Genomic DNA, 19821 nt, shown 5'->3' with positions numbered 1-19821 from the left:
ATATCCAGCCGGCAGGCTCTCCTGCCCAGAGCTGCCCTCAAGCTATCCAGAACACAGGTGGGTGTCCCCCTGCTCTGGGCCCAACACGCAACCCCCGTGTGGCGACAAGATTAAAAGGCAGAGACTCCGGCCTCTGTGTGGGGAAAAGCATGAGCCACCGTTTCCTCTCTTAAGAACTTTCTCAAGAAACTGGAGCAGGACATAGACTCCAGAGAGGACAGTTTCATGCCAAGCTCACCGGCTAAACCTCAGAGGCCAACGTACTCACACAACCAACAAGCCCATGACAAGATGCTCAACATCACTGATCATCAGGGGACACAAATCAACAGCACAGCGAGACAGCCTCAGGCCCCCAGGACCAATACTGTCAAAACCCAGAAACCAGTGCTGGCGAGGACACAGGGAACCTGGGACGCGGGGCACCACTGCCGAGGAAGCCAGTACAGGGGCTGCTCAAGGAGCAGACGCAGAGCCACCGTGTGACCCAGCAATTCCACCTGTGAGGACGTGCCCAGCAGAACTGAGAGCGGGGACCTGCCCCACGCACAGCAACTGAAACACAGAAGCAACCCAGGTGCCCGTCGTCAGATGACGGACAAACAGAATGTGGTCCACCTATAGGAGGGAACAGGATCCAGCCCTGAACAGGGACGAGGTCCCGACACTGGCACCTGCTCCAACATGGACAGACCTCAGGACGTGATGCGGAGAGAAACAAACTGGACGTAAGAGGAGACACCCTACATGATTCCACGTCTCTGAGGTCCCTGGAGGAGTCAGAGTCACAGAGACACAAAGCAGAAGGGTGGGGGCCAGGGGAAGGCATGGTGGGGAAGAGGATAAAGTCCTGGAGATGATGGTGGGCATGGCTGCCCAACAGCGATAATGTGCCCAATGCCCCTGAGCTGTGCACTTAGAAAAAGGAGAAGGGAGGTTTTTATGGTAAGTGTCATTTTACCACAATAAAGAACACACACACAAGGAAAATTATAGGAAAAATACTAAAAATAATAAAATAGCCAACTCCTTTAGGAAAAAATGAACCAATGAGATACTCCCTTCAACAAGGCTATTCTGAACGACAGTGACTAAGGCTGTGAGGATGGAGGAAGGTAGGCAGGTACCTGATGCTGTTAAAAGGGAGAATCTTGGCAACAAAATCAAGAATCCATGAAGACGACCTGCCTCTCTGGGTCAGAGTCTCCCAAGGGAATACCCAGAGAGGTACAGGCACCCTGTGTGTGAGCAACCAAATGGGACAAACGGAAGCGCAACCAACAAGGTTGGGAGCTCGCTCTGAGCCGCCAAGTCTTCTATGAGAGCCTCAGCTCAAGTCCCGGGCATCAGAGGAGATGTGCCTGCAGCGACCACTGACCTGAGGCCCCTCAGGACACAGGCCCCGCCCTCCCTGCAGAAAACAATTGAGCGTGACCTCTGACCCAGACACATATGCACACGCCTGCAGCAAGGATGCACCACAGTCCCATCCATGGGTGCCCGCACTGGAGGCCCAACGCCCATCACACAAGAGCAGGGACCAGCCCCAGCTACGAGGTGGGGGTGAGGGCCACAGCCGCGCTGGACGCAGGTCAACACAGGGACGCTCAGGATGGTGGAGTAGGGGGGCTGCAAGCTGGGGGCAGGTGTACATGGACTTCCACATTGCTGCACTGTGGCTCCTGGGAGGAGTCCACATTAAGACGCTCTCTGAAGCCTCTCTCATAATAACAAAAACACAGCCTGGCCCTGGATGTGAAAGACATTCCGGGACCCTCAGCACCACAGACTGCTCACCAAAGTGCTCCGTGGCTGCCCACAGGCACAGCCGTGCACAAGACACACGTGTGCACAGGGGCATGGATGAGGGAGGCCTGCAGAGCCATGTCTGAGACGCGGGATCTGAACACAGGCTGGGGACCGCAGGCATTCAGACACTGTTGTCAACTTTGCCAGGCACGCTAACAGCCCCAAGGTAATGATTTTCCACGATTCCGTATCTGTGAGACGGATACTGAAACACTCACGTGTGAAATGATGCCTGGGGTCTGCTTTAGCGAGAAGGCATTAGGGGAAATGAGTGAGATGAAAGCAGTGTAGAACCAGGAATGTGTCGGCATGAACCACTTCCCCACTCGTGGGCACCTGAATCTGCCCTCACACCACCACCCACTGTAAGTCCACACACATGCTGGCCCTGTGGGCGGTGGGTGCTCACCGTTGGGCAGGAACCTGCCCTGGGATCACCCTTTGGGCTCACCCCGCTCACCCCTCAAAACTTAAGCAAGCAAAGGCAGAGGCCCAGGTGGCTCTCCCTCAAGCCCCTCAAAAGGCTTGCACCCCATCCCTCCCCCACTCACAGCCGCCTGCTCTGCAGGGTCCTGGCCAGAGCCTCTGTCACATGGACTCCTGAGAGAAATCGCAAGGCAGTTCAAGAGAACATTTAAATCCTAACTGCGTATGTGAAACACCTGGAGCTCAGATAATAAAACCTGGGAGGGACACTAAAAACCACAGAAGACCTGGATGACTTGAGACCACCTCAACAACAGCAACAGGAAAATTAAAGCAGATCCTCCCCAGAGGGGAGAAGAGTCCAACACGAATCCGAATTCAACAAACAGAGCACATGTCTCCTCTCCCGCAGTAAAAACTGGACACCAGGCTGGGTGGGCCGCATCATCAGAACTGGGTTGGGGGGCGGGGGGATGTGCACGGCAGCAGGAGGGGGGGCCTCCTTCCTGGAGGTGGGGAAGGAGCAAGATTGGGAATTTAGGAATTCCGGGTCTGCTGGGCAGGGGCTGTAGCCTTAGTCCTCTGCGCTCCTGCCTGTCGATACACTGCCGGGCCCCAGCTTCCATTGCAGGCAGCCAGACCCCAGCTGGGAGGAGAGTCCCCGGGTCCACCACCCAGGAGCCCAGGACCCCTCGGCCACCCACACCCGGGCCACTCAGAACCCAGTTTAACTATTGGAGCCGCACGGAGCCAGCCCAGGGCCTACCTTGTTTTCACAGTTTAAGGAGCTTTGTAAATGCAGACAAGACCCACTAGGGTCAGGCAAGCTGGGCGACACTTATTACATACAAGGATGTTAAAAAAAAATCACAGTTTTGATAGTTCTGCAAAAAAAAACTTAGCAAATTTACAACAAAACTGTCAAGTAATTAAGGCTAGGCACTTCACACATGAACTTAAACTGCTAATTAAAATCCCCTCGCTTAATTGACTACATTTGCATATCATTCAACATGGGAGTATAATTTTTTTAATGGTTTGGGCAACGTGGTTCTAACACCAGGAAGTGGGAGGCGGCAGGTGGGGGGGAGCCAGCAGCCTCTGCACGGCCAGCCTGCCCTCCCTGGACGTGCAGAGCCTGCACCCTAGGGACTACGCCAGGCCCGGGGTCCCCACCCCAGGTGGAGGTAGAGGCAAGGCCAGCAGAGACTCCCCGCTGCCTTGACCTGGAGGTGGGGCTGGGCAGGAGCTTCCAGAACCACCCATGGACACATGCACCTGCCCTCCTCCCAGGGCGGCACCGCGGCCCCTGCCCCACGCCCCACCTCCTCCAGGGACTCAGAGAACACCTGAGACTCACTGGCCCCACTGGGGGCAACAGTCAGACCCAGACAACCACGGCGGCTGGGCTGGGAGACGCAGGGGAGGCCAGCCAGGCCCCACGGCTCTCTGTGAAGACTCTGCAACTCTCTGTCCATGGCCGGACCCGTGGGTCCCTGCAAGAGAAGCCCCAGCCCCACGCAAGGCAAGGGGGTCCCCAGGACCAAGGGCCCCTCTTGTTCCAGCAGTTGAAAGGCAGCAAGAGGAGACCATCAGGCCAACAGGACGCATCCACGGGGGCGGGCGGGCGGAACTATGACAGCCATGAGAGAACCACCAGCACCACTGGAGACCACAGTGACCCCAGTCAGCGAGCAGGTCAGGCTTTGAAGGCAGCTCACGCAGACCGGAGGACTGCAGCATGGCGCGTGGATGCCGCACCCACCCACCAGGCCTGAACCACAAACCAGTGCCATGGGGTCACGAGAGAGCCAAGGTGACAGACGTGCACAGAGAAAGCTGGCCACACACAGGCCCAGTCACAGCTCCCACCACCCTCCAGCCCAGCAGGGCCGCCAGGCTCCCCAGGGCTCAGGGCCCTCTTGGCAGTCACTGGCAAGCACCACGGATGGAGGGGCTCTGGTACTGGGGGTAGCGTACTGCACACGAACCTGGACCCTCAGCCCTCCTGGAACGCTATGTGGCCCAGGAGATACATGAGGCGAGAGTGGGGTGCAGAGAAGGCCCGGGTTCCAGCCAGGTCCTCAGACACCAATCACACCGCCGGGCTCCTGTGAGGACGTGGCCAACAGTTCCTGGGGCAGAGGGAGGTGGGTGCAGGCACACGGGGCCACCCAGTGGGTGACCCCCAACATGCAGGTGACCCCCACCTGCAGTCCCGAAGTCCAACCCTGTTCCTCACTGCCGGCCCTGTCCCAGGGGTTCAGACCCTCCCCATCACATGATGGTCACCTCCACTCAGCAACAACCCTCACAGGCGCTCAGGGGTTGAGTGAGGTCTCACGGGTGCCCAGGGCCCTCAGACCCCCTCCGCTCCAACCACCCACAGTCCTGCCAACCCTCAGGCCCAGTGGCTCCAGCTTCCTTCCTCCATAGCCACAAAGCCCCCTCACCACCCATCACCACATCTTCTGTGACAGGCAGCATGGTAGCCCCTGAGAAGCCTGTTTTCAACAAGAGACATTCCTTTCAGAGTAGCCAACCAACATCCAAGCGGAAGCCACGTCGGGGCCTGTCCAGGTGGAGCCCTCTCTGAACCCCCAGCAGCCCTGAGCTGGGGCCCCACAGGACGGCTCCATGCACTCCAGGGAAAGCGCCAGCTCCTTCCTTTACTAGCCAGCGAGCGCCGAGCTGCCAATAAACCTTGACATTAGTGATTTCATGTCTCCATGAGTCATTCAACAAGTATTTATTCCGGGCCCGGAACTGGGGGCCCACACGAAGCCAACAACACAACCACAAACACACAACCCCCAGGTCGGCCGCAAAAAGGTCTCCCCGGAGAGCCCAGACCGCGGGGCAGGCCCGACCGCTGCGGGCTGCGCGGCCACAGAGCCACGCCGAGACTTCCTGAATTATTATCTGTAGCTGCAAAATCAAGAAGTCGCAGCGTTCTTCGAGTCTTTCTAAGTGAAAAACGTAAAATCAGAGGAGACTCAAACGCTGTAAACCCTATAGCACCCCGGCTGCTCCCGGGCCACCAGAGAAGCCGGCCCTGCATGCACAGAGCTGGGTCACAGCACGGGCTCCTCCGGCCGTCCTGGGACCCCGCAGGGCCCAAGCCACACCAGCCAACTGTGGACACACAGCCTGAGTCCCCACCCGCCCCACTCCACTCACATGAACACAGAGACCAGTCACAGCTCTAACCCGACACCAACAGGAACCCGCCTCAAACCCCATGGCGACAGCTTCACACTCCCAGAAATGACTTCCCATCCCTTCTTGGGGCTCTGACAGGCCCCTGTTAATCCACGGACACGTGTGGCCAGGAGCTTCCACCCGTGACCTCGGGGCCCAACCTCCCCCAAACACGCCCCATCCCCGTGTGATGGGCATCCGGAGGGAAGGAAAGAAGGAAGCAAGCAGGGCCCTGGGAAGAGTGGAGGCTTCTCCCTCTCCCGCAGCTCTCATAGATCTTAAGGAAATAATTCAGCCTCTGTATTTTGACTCAAAACAAAGAAACTTTTTAAAAACATTTCAGTTGAAACTTGCATAATTCTTCCAGTGGAGAAATCCTCCCCAACTTTCGCAATCCTTAGAAAGAGACACATTATTGCTGCTTGTGTAACAGTCTCTGGGCCACAGAGAGTCCGGCCGCCGGCCACCGACACCTCCCGCCAGACGGCCAGGGTGCAGGGCCCGGAAGCACCGCCTCCCCCAGGCCCTCCCGGCGCCCGGCGGTCACCTCCCCAGACTTCCTCGTGGGCCTCGCTTGGCATCTCAGACAGACAGTACTCGGACGGGCTGTGAGCAAGGTTGGGAGCCAACGGCTCTACTCTCAAAGCCCTGCATTGGTCGAGGGTCCCCAGACAGGCAGCAGGGACAGAAGCAAGGGCCACTCAGGGACCTTGCTGCCCCCGGCAAGCCGACGGCCCCGCCCAGTTCCAAAGAGAAGTGCTGGAAACCAGCAGGATGGCTGAAGACGGGCTGATGGGCAGACGGCCCCGACCTGGAGGACTACTTCAACACAGCCCTGCTCACCACACGCAGACAAGGGCACTCGGCCGGCCCCCCACACCCTCCCTCACTCACACTCGGCTGACCAGAGGCTGCTGTTTCCAATTTGATGAGTCCCAGGCCTTCGCTTTGGGGCCTTCACCAAGGACCAGCCCAACTTGCTGATTCCATCCTCCTGCATGCGGGCCTGGGCCCATCCAGGAGCCTGGCTGCAGAGCATCACCCAATAGCACCCCACCTTCTCAGCAAAGCGTCAGGAGCCAGGAAATCACAATGGGGCCCACAAAAACCTCGAGCAAAGCCAGTGGACGAAGGGACACCCAAGCCTCTACACCTGTGCTCAGACTAAGGGCATCTGTAAGCCTAGCCCCACGATAAAGAGGAGGTGCTAAGAGAGGCAGGCTGGCCAGAGTCCCTTCCAGCCCGATGGACGTTCTTGACACCATTTCTCCCACGGCCACTTGAGCTTGACCATACAACACGTGCCCACTTAGCGGAATCCCTATGGCCTATCTCCCTCACCAAAGCCTCAGCCGCTGCCCAGCAGGGACTGTCAGAGTCCACGCTCCTCCACGCTGATGGCCTGGCCATCCCCAGGTGATGGGGGAAACTGCTCCACTGCTGGGAGTTCACACAGACTCCAGTCTGGACACTCACACAGCACGGGGACCCTCAGTCCAAGAGCCCCTGCCAGGCAGGCAATTCTGTGGAAACACTCCTGCAGGGACTCAGCACTGAAGGAAGAAGCCCCATGAGCAAACAGCATCCCTGGTCTCCAGCCTGGGAAGCAGGACCTTCGGAAGGTGAGCAGTTCCCAACGGCCTGTTTCTCGATCATGCAGGGGCCCACCCAGTTCCAGCCCCAGGGGGGCAGCGCAACCCCGCCGCCCACCTGGCCCATGAACAGCCATCCCTCAAAACGAGGGACACATACCAATGCCCCCTCCATGACTGACAGATCTAGCTTAGTCCAAGGGCCAGCAGATGAGGGATGGAGTCGATCAGACAGAAGACAAGGGAAGGGGGCATGGGGAGGCTGAGACTCCCACCTCGCTGCTACACGGTCCGGCAGCGAAAAGACATATCCTTGCCCACCTACAACATTCATCACCCAAACACACCCCCAAGACACCGCCAACAACTGCTATGCATACTGTCCCCGTCTCAACACGCAGAAACTGAGGTGCATGCTTGCTCAGTCAGGCAGCCAGGGAGGGACAGAGCCAGGACACAGGAGCAGCCCCGAGGAGCTCACAGTCAGACCCGCCCAGCGCAGGGCACCAGGGTCCGGCAGCCCTGATAGTGGCTAGATGGCCGGAGGCATGTCCTGAGGGCCCCCATGGTGTGAGGGGCATCACTAAGGAGCACCCCCCAGGCCAGCATGCGCAGACACACCACCTTCAAGGGTTTCCAGGCTCAGGCTGGAGCCCTGTCCCCATGCTGGAGTGACCACAGGAACCGCCACCCTGCTGTGCTCAGGCTGTAGGCACAGCAGGGCAGGTGAAGGCAACTGGGCCCCAGGACCCCAGGAGGCCCCCTTGCAGCCCCCTCAGTGCTGGCGGCAAGAGAGCCAGGTGACCCCCGCAGCCCTCAGTGCCTGGAACAAACATCAGCTCACTTCATCTCACAGGAACCTGAGGCCCCCACAAAGAGCAGTTCCAGCCCGTTTTCTGTTGCTTTTTGTCCTGGGCCTCAGGAGATCAAAAATATTAAAATGAACTACAGAAAGAAGTGGAGAAACCAAAATGTATCCCATGAATAATCTGTCAGGAGTGGGTGGAGCAAATAGAGGCCCACAGCCTGGGGAGGCGGTCTTCCCTGCAGCTTTTTCCCCTGAACTCCCCATGAGCTCCCCACCCTGAGGCCGAAATCCCCTTCCCATTCTTGGGGTTGGGTGTCCCTGGCGCACAGACAGGCTGTGCTGGGGAGGCCTGAAAAGGACCACACAGCCCAGGACTCCCGAGTGCACGGTCACAGAGCCAAAGCCATGGGCAGAGGCCAGAGAACAGGATAACTGAGCTGGGGGTGACAGGAGAGCACAGGAGCCAGCATGGACAGTGGCACAGCCGAGGCCTGGATGGGGGCACATGGGATCATCGGCCCAGACTCCACTGTGATGACACGTGGTACTGACACACAGCTTGGAGACCCCAACCTCTCAGGATGATCACATCACCATCAGCATCCCTGAACCAACGAGAGCTCTAAGCAGCACTGGGGGGGCACAAGAGGAAAGGGTGGCGCCGACCATCTGGGGAATCACCAAACACCAAAGCTCGCTCTGGCCCCTTCTCTGAGGCCGCGGCTCAGGGGGCCGTCTTGCCCACTCGCCTGGCAGTGCCTGGGCCCACAAGCCGAGGCCAGGCCTTGCCTGAGCCTACGGACACTCATGTTCAGAACAGCAGGGCCTTCTGCAAGGGAGCCACGGCCCGGGCCTGCAGCTGCCACAGCCGACCCCAGGAAGACAACCACAAACACACATGACCCAGATTCGGACACAAACACAGACACACCCTGCAGACAAGACCTTCTCCTCTCCACCCTGCATTAAGTGACCTGCCACAGCCTTTCAACCACAGGCTTATCCAGGCGGCCAGAACCCACCATAATCCTGCACACAGAGTGCCCTTGGGCCACGATGGCTGTCGATGGGGCAGGCACCCCAAACAGAGAGGCCCCCAGTTCACTGAGAACATCCCTCATGTCACACACGGCCAGCTCCCAGTCTGAAACGAGAGGCCCGATCAGCCTGCTGGGACCTGCCACCAGCACCCTCCCCCACCCACAATGCCCACTCAGACCGTCCCTCCCGCCCAATCCCAGCCCTGGTCTGCAGACAGCTGCCACCTGGGCGCCAGCGGAGCCAAAGGCAGGAACACCAGCACATCCATGAGCACACACGGGCCTCCCAAGTGCAGGCGACAGGCCTGGCTTCCCCTCCCCTCCTCCGCTCCCGGAGACTCTGACACTCCGCTGGAGGGGCGCCCAGAGAAAACCGGGCGGGAACATCTATTCACAGATTCGGAAAAAAAAGTTTGATGCAATAGCTGAATTAATTAGGCCTCCCAAGAATAGCAGAGCCAATGCAGCATTCTGTGTGTGCAATTTAATAAGCCTGGATACTCAAAAGAAAAGTTACAAATACTTGGGGAGGGGGGAGGTGCCATGCAAAGCTGGTGTGGACCCCAGTGAGTGGCCAGGAGCTGCCAGGCTGGATCACACGGATCCACCGTCTGGTGAACAAACAACAGACCCCAGGCCAACGGCCCTCCCCACCACCCTTTGCCTCGCAGAGGAAAGGACAGAAGAAAACGTGCACGTCCAAAACAAACCGCAGGCCAGTGGCTCCCCTGACACTCAGAGCCTCAGGCGCCCGCTGACCAGTCCCCGAGCCCGGTGCCAAGCGGCCCTCGCCCCCACACAGGGGACTCTGAGACTCACTCTCTGGCAGGCCAGGCACACACACAAAGCTGGAGTCGCCGAGTCTCGGCCCCCGGCCACCACGGCCCAGACACCTGGCTTCGCTTTGGAGTCTGTCTCCCAAGACTTCAAGGCACAAACAGGCCCTGCCCAGCCAAGTTCCGCCTGCTGGGGACACGGGCAGGCGCCCCTCTGTGTGCCAGCCTGGGAGTGGGAAGGCCAGGGCGGTTCCCTGACCCCCACTCAGCCTGGACACCCCCCTGGTCCCCAGGAAGGCCTGGGCTGGAGGCTCCAGACTGGATCCGGCCAGGTTCAAACTTCCTGGGACTAAGGGCAAAAGAGGCCTGCCCCTCCCGACCCAGCTGGGCAACAGCTATGGGCCTCAGGAGGGCTTCACCCCCCAAGCTTGCCCCCCAGGCTCCCAATCAGGCAAGGAGCTAGTCCTAGAAGTCAGACCAAAGGACCTTCCTCCCGATACGGAGCAGTCTATGGGGACGCCAACACCACCCCCAAGTTTCCACAAAACAAAATCTAGCCCTGAAACGTGTGGGGGAGGCTGAGCCCCCAACCCAGGAGGGCACCCCGCCCTCTCCAGGCCCCGCTCCCACTCCCCAGGCACGGCTGCCATGGGACACTCACCCGGGGCACCCGCCGCTTGTACTTGTTGCCATAGTCAAACTTCTCCTTGACGTCGTCCAGACAGCGGCCGAGACGCGCCTGCTCCTCCTTGCCCGTGTAGTCCTGACTGAGCAGGATGTAGGCCCGCCAGTTGGCCGAGTCGAAGCCCCAGTGGCAGGTCCGGTTTTCCAGGGCCTTGTGCGAGTGCACCACGAACTTGTGCGGCGGGTACATGAGGCGGCAGTCGAGGCACTGGATGCAGGCGGCGCTCGGGCTGCTGTAGAGCTCGGGCACCAGCAGCCCCTTGCACTTGCCGAAGCACTCGTGGTACACACGCACACTGCGCTCGCTGAGCTCCAGGCCCAGCGCCAGGCTGGCCGCCAGCTCCTTCTTGCAGGGCGGCGGGTAGGCGCCGCCGTACAGCAGCGCGTTGCACAGGCGTTCGGCGTCCGTCTTGGTGATGAGCCCGCACGAGGGCGCCGAGAAGGGCAGGATGCCCATGACTTTGAGGATCTCCAGCTGGTCGGCCGTGCAGCGCGAGCAGTAGATGTGAAGCTCGTCGCACACCGAGTTGATCTGTTGCAGCGAGAAGTCGCGCAGCACGGAGTTGAGGATCTGCGGCAGACACAGCCGCTTCTCGCCGCCCACCACGAAGCACGAAATGGTCTCGCCCTCCAGCACGGTCTCGCAGCGCTCCGTGGAGCGGTCGGACGGCATGAAGAAGGGCCCGGGTAGCACGGGCGGCGGCGGCTGGATGGCGGGCAGGTGCAGCACCGGCGGGGGTTCGGCGGCCGCGGGCACCGGCGCCGGCACCGCGGCCGCGCCTGCCTCCTTGGCGCTCTCCTTCTTGTAGGCCTCCTGCGCCCAGCGCGCCGAGAAGGCGGCCGGGCCGCCCAGCGAGCTCATGGAACTGAGGTGGAACTGCTCCAGCGTCTTCTGCAGCCCCGGGTGCGGTTGGAAGCCGCCGCGGCCGCCCGCCGCCGCCTCCATGGTGCGCTCCGGCTCCCCAGGCCGCTCCCGCTCCCGCGTGCCCGGGCCCCCGCGGCCCCCGCCGCCGCCCCGCGCGCCCCGGCGGCGCCCCCGGCCCCGGCCCCGGCCGCCCCCCGCCGCCGGCTCCCGGCCGATCACGGCCGCGGCCTCGGCCTCGCCCGGGGGCCCGAAGGGGAAGGCGGGCGGGGCGAAGGGGTCCCGCCGCTGGAGCCCGCCGCCGCCGCCCGGGCCCGGCGCCACATCCACGCGCCCCGCGCCGCGCCCGCCGCCGCCGCCGCCGCCGCCCGGGCCCCCCGCGCGCCCCCCGCGCGCCCCCCGGGCCCTAGGCGCGGGGCATGCCCCAGCGCGCGCCGCCAACGCCAACGCCAACGCTCGCGGGCCCGGGGCTCGCGGGGGGCGCGCGGGCAGGTGCCGGCGCCGCGAGGCGCGAATCGCCGCGGCGGCCGAGGCCGAGGGGCCCGGGAGGAGCGGGGGCGCGGGCGCGGGGCCCGCCGGGCCGTCCTCGCGCGGCGCGCCGCCGCCGCCCCGCTCCTCCCACCGCGCGGCGCCCGCCCGGCTCGTCCCGGCGGCGCTGGCCGGCCGCGTTGCGCCCGCCGCCGGCCTCCCGGCCCGGCCCGCACCCACCCCGCCGCCCGCGCCCGGCTCCGCGGCCTGCCCACCCGCCCGCCCGCCCGCGCGCGCGGCTTCCGGGGCGGCGGAGAGCCTGTGGGGCGGCCTCAGACCGCGGCGGCGGCGGCGGCGCGGGGCTCGGCGCACATCCTCCCGGCGGCTCGCTCCAGCTCGGACTGAGCGCCGGGCGCTGAGCTCACGCCGCCGCCCCGCCCCGCGTCCCGCCCCGCCCCGCGCCGCCGCCCCGCCCCGAGCGTCTTCTGGGGCCGCGCGTCGGCCTCAGCCGAGCGCCAGCCAGGAATGCGCCCGCCCCCCCCACCGGCCAGGCTCTTCCAGGAACGCGCGCTCCCCCCGCCCGCGCTCGGCGCTCCGCCTCACTCGGCCGGATTCGGGCCCGCCCTCCGGCCCGGGACTCGGATCCGCTCGGCTGATCTCGGGCCTGCCCGCCCGCGACTCGGCTTCCCTCGGCTACGCTCGGCCCCGCCCGTCCGGGACTCAGCCCCGTTCGGCTTCGTTCGGGCCCGCCCGCCGGAAGGCCGCTCGGCGGGGGCGGTGGCTGCGCCCCGGGCCCCCCATCCGGTGAAGGCTACTTCCTGCGCGGTAGCGAAGGCGCCCGTCCAGCCGCCGTGTCGCCGCCAGAGCCCAGAAACCCACACAGGGCCCCCCACCACAACCGCAAACCAGCTGAGGGGCGGGCGGATGGGGCCGGCGCACCCTCTACCGCACGCCTCCCAGCCCAGCCCCCGGGGTCCCCACGCACGTGACGGGGCAATATGACCCAAGTCCTACGCAGGACTGGGACACCGAGCCAGACGACGTGGGTTACTACAGGATGGCAACACCCCAGAGACCCCACACGGGAGACAGACACCGTGCAGACTGTTCTGGGGGTCCCACCGAGCAATGCAGGCGCGACACAGCAACCCCCAAAGGATGACTGGCCGCAGGGCCGACCACCCCACGACCCCTCACGATGGTCCCCCACACAGCCAGTTTGTGCGCCCACCACCAGTTCCAGGGCAGGGCTTGCGTCCAGTTTACCGTGAGGCCCAGGCTCCTCAGGAACCTGGCTCCTGCTTGCGTGCCCCGAGCACGCTGGCCCCACCCTTACCCGACAGTCCCCAGGCTCAAAGAGCCATTTTACATCTGCAGGGCACCCAGGGCAGGGCCAGTGTGAGACCACACTGTCCATCCTTCTGCCCTCTGGCTCTATCACAAGGGACAGACAGACCAGAAAGCGCTGGGTGGGACAAGACAAGGGTCTGAGGTTGGACAGGCTGACTGGGTGGCCCCCAGAGGAAACAGTGTCTAGCAGAGTCCTGGGGGCTGGGGACTTGAGATCTAGAAGACAATTCTGGTTATGCTTAACTCAAGGGCAGAGGGACAGTCCTGCCCAGCTAGGCAGTGGCATCTTTTCTTCCACAGGACCAGGGCACCCAAGCTGGCCCAGACACTGGAGGACACATGGGGGGCCCACAGTGTTGGGCAGAGGTGAGAGGGCCCACCTACTTCAGCCTGTGTGACCTTCAGCTTGGACCTTATTACTCCTGACTCCGCATTGGATGCTGAAACTGGCCCCAAACCAGCATTCCTGCCCTGGGGAGCTGACTGGGTGTCTCTGCAGGCATGGACAGGTGTCCAGAGAGGCAGCGAGAATGGGCAGAGACACCACACCTGTATGGCTGCAAAATCTCATGGGGGAGACCTTGTGGTTCAGGGTGCATTGCTCCACGTCTGAAGAACTGACAGCTCCCTACCATGGGCGTGAACCCTCTCCTACCCACATGTCCACTCAACACCAGGTTTTCCTATGCTGCCAACACAGGAAAACTAGGAAAGGGGTCCATACAAAACAAGAAAAGAGATGTCTTTGCTTTCGCAGACTCCATGGTGCTGAAGAAGATTCTTGAGTGTCCCTTGGACTGCAAGGAAATCAAACCAGTCAATCCTAAAGGAAATCAACCCTGAATATTCATCGGAAGGGCTGAAGCTGAAGCTGAAAATCCAATACTTCGGCCACCTGATGCGAAGAACTGACTCACTGGAAAAGACCCTGATGCTGGGAAAGATTGACAGCAGGAGGAGAAGGGAGCAACAGAGGATGAGACAGTTGGATGTCAGCACCGACTCAATGGACATGAGTTTGAGCAAACTCTGGGAGATGGTGAAGGAGGACAGGGAAGCCTGGCGTGCTGCTGTCCATGGGGTCACAAAGAGTCAGACATGACTTCGCAAGTAAACATCTGGACCAAAAATTTTCTATTGTACCTGAGTCTGTTCCTTCTACATGGCTTTGACTCCCATCCAATCAGGTGACATGTAATTGAAAGAAGGTGGTTGGAGGGCTGGACAGGAAGGGTTTTCAGCCAAACGCTCGATTCCTCCTGCTCCTTCAGCCAAGCCAGCATTCTCAGGAGGGCCCAAAGCCTGAAGGCCCCTGAGGGCAGTGCCTGACTCCAGGGGGCCCCCTCCCCTCTGCCCTCTGGCTTTGCAGGGCTCCAGGAAGGGGTCTTAAGAGGGGACCAGGTGGAGGAGACAACACTCCCAGAGCTTGAGAACCCAGGTTGAAGCCAAAGTGACTGTGCATAGGTGAGGGGGGCAGGTGAGGAGTGAAGGGCCCTGAGATTCAGGGAAGGGCCTGGACTGGTTTGTAAAACTTCACCGCTTCAGTGGCCTTTGAGGTTTCCTTCCCCGAAAGATGTTGGAGTTTCTAGAGCAGCCTACCCTACCCCAACCACCATGGGCCAGGGCTGCTGTGCCTAGAGAGTCAGCCCAGTCCTGTCTTCTCCACAAGCCCAGCTGGGGCCCCACCTGCTGACCTTCCTCCCATCAACTCATCACCACAGCTGTCCTGGCCAGTGGCCTACTCCTCCCACTGACCACTGCCACAGGCCACTCACCCTGCTGGCAGGTGGAGGGGCCAGGCCACAAGCACAGCCATGTCAGGGGGCAGAGGAAGAACCCAGTGCACTAGGCCACCTAGCTCACTCCCCAGCCTTTGCTGCACTGATGGGTATGGGTCGTGCACATGTTTGCTTAAGAGATAAGCATGCACTTAGGGAATGCGTACCCCAATGGGCACGAGCCAAGTTCTGGGACCAGTGGGGAAGGAGACCAAATCCTGCCCTATGTGGCATCCGTCTCCTGCAGCCAAGGAGGCCAAGGATAGACATTCCTGCTTGTAAGGGAGCAAGGTCATTCAGGCCCCTCAGAGGCCTCCAGCAGTTGGGTGCTGGCTTTGAAACTGGCAGCGCCCCAGGACCCAGGAGATGAGCATGTTGGCAGTGATGTGGTATCCATTGCCATGGGGAACAGCTCAGAGGCCCAGCTAGGGAAATGGACCAGGAAACTCAGGTCAGCAAGTCCTTACATAGACGCCCACAGCTTCCCTGGAGGACCAGCCTTGCCCTCCTTGGTCCCACCTGCTCCCTACTCCCTGCTCCCTGGGAAGAAAACACCTGGCCTCAAACAAGCACAGACTGCCATTGTCAGGAAAGGGCTAGGATCCTGTTTATTTTTATTTTGTTTAGCGGTTTGTTTGATTTTTGGCTGTGCTGGGTCTTCGTTGCTTAGCCGCAAGCAGGGGCTACCTTTCATTGCAGTGCTTGGCTTCTCCTTGCAGTGGTTTCTTTTGCTGAAGGCTCTAGGGCGTGGCCCAGTGGTTTGTGGCACACAGGCTTTGTTGCTCTGTGGCATGTGGAATCTTCCCAGGCCAGGGACTGAACCTATGTCCCCTGCTTTGGCAGGCAGATTCTTATCCACTATACCACTGGGGAAGTCCCTAAGATACTGTTTTAAAACTTTAAATTTGAAAAAAAAAAACACTTAAGTAACTCAAGTTTGATAAAAACTTAAGCCTTTTACCTTAGTTTGGGTTCCACTGAAGCAGATCCTGAGACAAAGATTTGGGTCCACACAGTGTGTCTGGGAGATGTTTCCAGGTGGGAAGAAGGTGGGTGGAGGGAAGGCATGTGTGTCACCAGCCTGCCACTTTAGGCTCCTGGAACTGGACTGTGGGGCCCAGAGCAATGCCATAGGGCTGTCCTGATGGAGGTCAGAGCCCGAGGAGGAAAAAGACATCTGCTGGCCAGGCAGCTTGATTACTTATGGGATTGAGCCAATAAGGAAATGAATTATTGGTGACAAGTCAGATGGGAATTTAAGAATGGAAAGGAATAAATAAGTCCATGGCATTGGATTGGACTTATCCATGTGGACCCATGAAACTGTAAAAGTGGATGCATATTTGTACAGGCATCCATATAACCCCGAGCTCTCCCCAGGGAGAGGCCCTGAGAAGAGAGACACCCCCAACAGCAGCAAGCACCCTGAGAAGCTGTGTCTTGGCTTCTAAGTGCCATCCTCCACTAAAAGGAAGCAGGGTCCTTTGGAGAAACATTTGGTCATAGGGCTTGGGCAGAGAGAGGGTAGAAAGAGTCTGAAACATCTTACCGTGTCTGGAAGTAGGGAAGTCCAAAGGATAACAGGGACTGGTCAAGAGAGACGGTGTAGCTGCTTCAAGAGGACGGGCACCCACTGACAAGTGAGAGATGCTCACAATGGTAGGGGATCATAACCACAAAACAAAATAGAAAACCAGAGGGCTGTGCATAGCCAACATATTTAAATATGTTTTAAAATAATAATATTTGTAACTTGAAAGTTTGGTGAGAAATGGTTTATTTGCCTTGTTTTACAGTTCTTCCCCACAAGGCTCCCATCAACTGCAAAGGGAAGATGAGTGAGTTCCCGGGGGGGACACTAGCAGTCCAAACCCAGTCATCCAAGTGGACGCCAGCAATCATCATATTAACTGTGACCCTGCACCACCTGAGTGCGGGGGCGGCGGGCGGCAGAGAGTCACTTCCCTCTATCCTGCCAAAGAGGCATAGCCTGCATCTGACCATGCCGAACCTCTAGCACCCACACAGAAGGACTTTGTACAGAAAGGCGGGCCTGGAACCTTCAAAGGCATCAGGGTCCTGACAGAGAAAGGCCGAAGAATATTCCGGACCGATGCAGATGAAAGTTATAAAGGCTCAGAGCAATGTGTGGTCCCTGGCTGGACATGGTTACTGCCAACGATGTTATCAGAGCAGCCTGGAATGTGTCTGGGGAGCAGAGGGCAGCAGCCCTGCCCAGGACGTGGCACTGCAGGGTGTGATGGAGTCCCATGCCAGCAGTTCACTCTCACAAGGCACATGGGGTGTGGGGAGGGTGTGTTCCTGTACTATTCTTGCAACTGCTAACTTCTCTGTTAACCTGAGATTGTTAGAAAACACCCAGTTTATTTCTAAGAATGTCACAGGGAGGAGGCATGGGTTCTCTGTCGGGTCCTATGAGCCTGAGCTGCCCAATGGAGTGAGCACCAGCCTAGGGCCACTGAAAGCCCTCCAGTCAAGCAAGGCAGGTGAGACTCCACGAGTGTCTGCTGCAACTCCAGCTGAGATGGCAGACGAGCTGGACCCTTTCCTGGCCCAGCATGAACGCGTGCCGGGGAACATAGGTCTGTTCTTGAAATGTTCTGTGAAAAGGCAGAAAGAAAGCGCTCTGCAGGCCTGGAGGCAAGGACAGAAGGCAAGCCCCACGGTGGAGCAGGGTGGAGACTAAGCAGCCTACCTGGGGCTTGGAGCTGGCCTCACGCCCCCAAGGACAGGGGCTTAAGCACACTATCAGATGCAGTTGGGGCCACAGGCCACTTCTCAAATGGGAGCTGGAACCAGGCTTCCAGCATGACCACACAGGCTCAGAAGAGGCTGTCTGGTCCCTGAATGGGATGTAGAGATTCTTCCCAGCAGCCCAGAAGAGGAGCCCAGACAGCAACCAGCCCGGAGCAGGACAAGAGAGCAGAGGGTGCCAGGATGTGATGGACTATAGGATGCATTTGACAAGCTCCAAACTGTATGGAGGGCTTTCCAGGTGGCACCAGTGGTAAAGAACCTGCCTGCCAATGCAGGAGGTGTAAGAGACACAGGTCGGGAAGATGCCCTAGAGAAGGGCATGGCAACCCACTTCAGTACTCTTACCTGGAGAATCCCATGGACAGAGGAGCCTGGTGGGCTACTGTCCGTGGGGTTGCACAAAGAGTTGGACATGACTAAAGTGACTCAGCAAGCAAGCAAGCAACTGTATGGAGGGCCTCCTGGGTGAGGTGGAAGATATTAGCTCTAGGCACTAGCTCAGCAGTTGAAAAAGAAAGCAAGGCAAATATTAACTCCAGGAAAAACAAAGGGAAAATCTAAGTAGAGTTCACCAGTTGGCTTAAGCAGTGAATGTATTGACATAGTTATAATAACGTAAACAACAACTTAGCACATTTGGGGGGAGAAAGGAAGAGAAAGTCAGGCAGGGGCAGGGGGTGTTGGATCAGAGCTGCTCCAGTGACCTGTCACAGAGTCCAAAACTTGAAGAAAGGAACAGCAGGAGCATATAATTCATAAAAATGGAGAAAAATCAGAGAAGGAACAGCTGAAAGAATTGAGAGAGGCTGAGCCCAGGCCACTGGACCCAGGGTCAGGGAGAGGTGGCTCAGTGACCACTACAGACTTGTCCACAGTGTCCTAACCTCTTGGGTTCTTTCTGTTCCTTTCATCTATGCATCTTTCTTTGGTAAGAATTAAGCAAACAGAGCGGAACTCTAAACTAAAAATAAGTAACAACGAAAAGACGTAGTCATGTGTTGTTGCTATTCAGATGCTCAGTCGTGTTCGATTTTTTGCAACCCCATGGACTGCTGCACAACAGGCTTCCCTGTCCTTCACCATCTCTTGGAGTTTGCTCAAATTCATGTCCATTGAGTCAGTCATGCCATCCAACCATCTCATCCTCACATTCTCTCCCTCAAAATGACACAGTTTGGGACATTAAAGAATACACTTTGAATAAGTCATCAATTTAAGAAGGAATCAAAATGGAAATCACAAGTTTTCAATTGAAAGTCAATGGAACACTTTCAATCATGGGCGCAGCTGATGTAGTGCTCAGACGTTTATGGTCCTCAGTTTCTGTGTCAGAAACAAGAAAGTAGTTTTTCCCAAGTGAGGGAACCACAGATATTTTAAATTCTTCTTCGTGATGACCTGCATTTTCTGGTCTTCCAAAGAAGCTGCTTCAGTCTTATTGACCTTCCCTCTCGTTTCTTTTGAATCATTCTGTTTGGGAAGGATTCTCCCCTCCCCCCATGAAAACTTCTGTAGGGTCGGCCTCCTGGCCTGTGTAAGAACTACTCACCCAGGGGCTGAAGGTGTGTGTGCTTCCCCTGGGTACTCAGGGCCCAAGGCCTGGGCTGGGTCCCACATGGGTCTGGCACCCAGTACTCAGGCCAGACCTGCTTCATGGTGGTCAGCTGGAGTGGTGCTTGGGAAGCTGAGCTGAGCACCTGGCTACGGGGCATGGGAAACACCAATGGCCATGAGGGTGAGCCCAGCACACCACCGCAGAGGCTGGCAGAGGATGGGGGATGCCTCCCCTGGAGCCCCAGGTCCTGCCCACCCCCACTGCAGGCAGCAGCCCCAACCCTGACCCCACCCAGGAGCTGTCACCATCTTCCTGGAGTGGGGAGGGACGAGTGGGCCCCTTTCCCATGCCAGACACAGCCACCCAAATGCCCACCCCATGGCCCTGAGGCCCTATCCAACCCCCTCACTGTAGCAGGCCTGGCCCCAGCCTCTGGGCACGTAGCCTCAGCCTCTGGGCACGTAGCCTCAGCCTGCAGGGAGCTCTGTGGGCACCTGCCCTGCGGCCTAACCCCCGCCCAACAGGACCCTGTCCCCTGAAGTGTCCTGCACTGCTCCAAGCAGAACGTGCCCCTTGCTGGCCACGCCCCACCGATCACAGGGTGGCCGCCTATGGCCTGTAGCCCTGGGCCCTGGGATGAGGGGCCAGGGTGCTGAGCTGCAAGGAGCAGGGAGCCAAGCCCTTCAAGGACCCC

At 59.4% G+C, this 19821-nt stretch overlaps 1 protein-coding gene across 1 annotated transcript in view; it reads right to left on the bottom strand.

Annotated features, from left to right (window-relative positions):
- SKI (SKI proto-oncogene) overlaps nucleotides 1-19227 on the bottom strand; it is a 62316-nt gene extending 43089 nt beyond the window's left edge. Inside the window, exons 1-4 of the mRNA XM_045165889.1 lie at nucleotides 19122-19227; nucleotides 13123-13232; nucleotides 12270-12447; nucleotides 10314-12151 (exon numbers count right to left, since the gene is read on the bottom strand). Coding sequence (XP_045021824.1) covers nucleotides 10314-12151; nucleotides 12270-12447; nucleotides 13123-13232; nucleotides 19122-19227 — 2232 coding nt within the window. The remainder of the gene's footprint in view (nucleotides 1-10313; nucleotides 12152-12269; nucleotides 12448-13122; nucleotides 13233-19121) is intronic.
- Nucleotides 19228-19821: the final 594 nt, after the last annotated feature.

The sequence above is a fragment of the Bubalus bubalis genome, chromosome 5 (assembly GCF_019923935.1).
Source record: "Bubalus bubalis isolate 160015118507 breed Murrah chromosome 5, NDDB_SH_1, whole genome shotgun sequence".
NCBI lineage: Eukaryota > Metazoa > Chordata > Mammalia > Artiodactyla > Bovidae > Bubalus > Bubalus bubalis.
Note: the sequence above shows the minus strand (reverse complement) of the source record. Positions and strands in the feature narration are given on the sequence as shown.